This window comes from Monopterus albus, unplaced genomic scaffold (assembly GCF_001952655.1).
Source record: "Monopterus albus unplaced genomic scaffold, M_albus_1.0 scaffold50.1, whole genome shotgun sequence".
NCBI classification, from domain to species: domain Eukaryota; kingdom Metazoa; phylum Chordata; class Actinopteri; order Synbranchiformes; family Synbranchidae; genus Monopterus; species Monopterus albus.
The window spans coordinates 1,772,459-1,772,906 of NW_018127930.1; the positions used below are offsets into that span (position 1 = coordinate 1,772,459).

Genomic DNA, 448 nt, shown 5'->3' on the forward strand with positions numbered 1-448 from the left:
AAGAAGGCAGTGACACCCACCTGCAGGTTCTCAGCATCCAGGCTGCGTCTTTTAACCTCCAGTTTAGTCAGCTGCATTAATTCAGCCTCTATGAGCTTGATCTGGGAACAGTGGAGAAGCAAACATGAAGCTAGCAGGCAGACAGAACATGCTGCTGAACACAAAGTCTGAATGAAAGCACCGATGAAATGATTTTCAGTCTGTTGGTAATATTACACATGGCTTAGTGGATATGATTTATTCCTGTGAATAGAAATAAATAAGACATGAAGAAGGAGTCCTTTCGAGCCTGGTTGGCTCGTGGGACTCCTGAGACAGCTGACAGGTACCGGCAGGCCAAGCGGGCTGCAGCCCAGGCGGTTGCAGAGGCAAAAACTCGGGTCTGGGAAGAGTTCGGTGAGGCCATGGAGAAGGACTATCGGTCGGCCTCGAAGAGATTCTGGCAAAC

General features: G+C 49.3%; 1 protein-coding gene across 1 annotated transcript in view; it reads right to left on the reverse strand.

Annotated features, from left to right (window-relative positions):
• The window catches only part of lrsam1 (leucine rich repeat and sterile alpha motif containing 1), a 25,440-nt gene that overhangs the window by 10,380 nt on the left and 14,612 nt on the right, over positions 1 to 448 (reverse strand). The window contains exon 19 of the mRNA XM_020601179.1: positions 21 to 101. Within this exon, the coding sequence (XP_020456835.1) occupies positions 21 to 101 (81 nt within the window). The remainder of the gene's footprint in view (positions 1 to 20; positions 102 to 448) is intronic.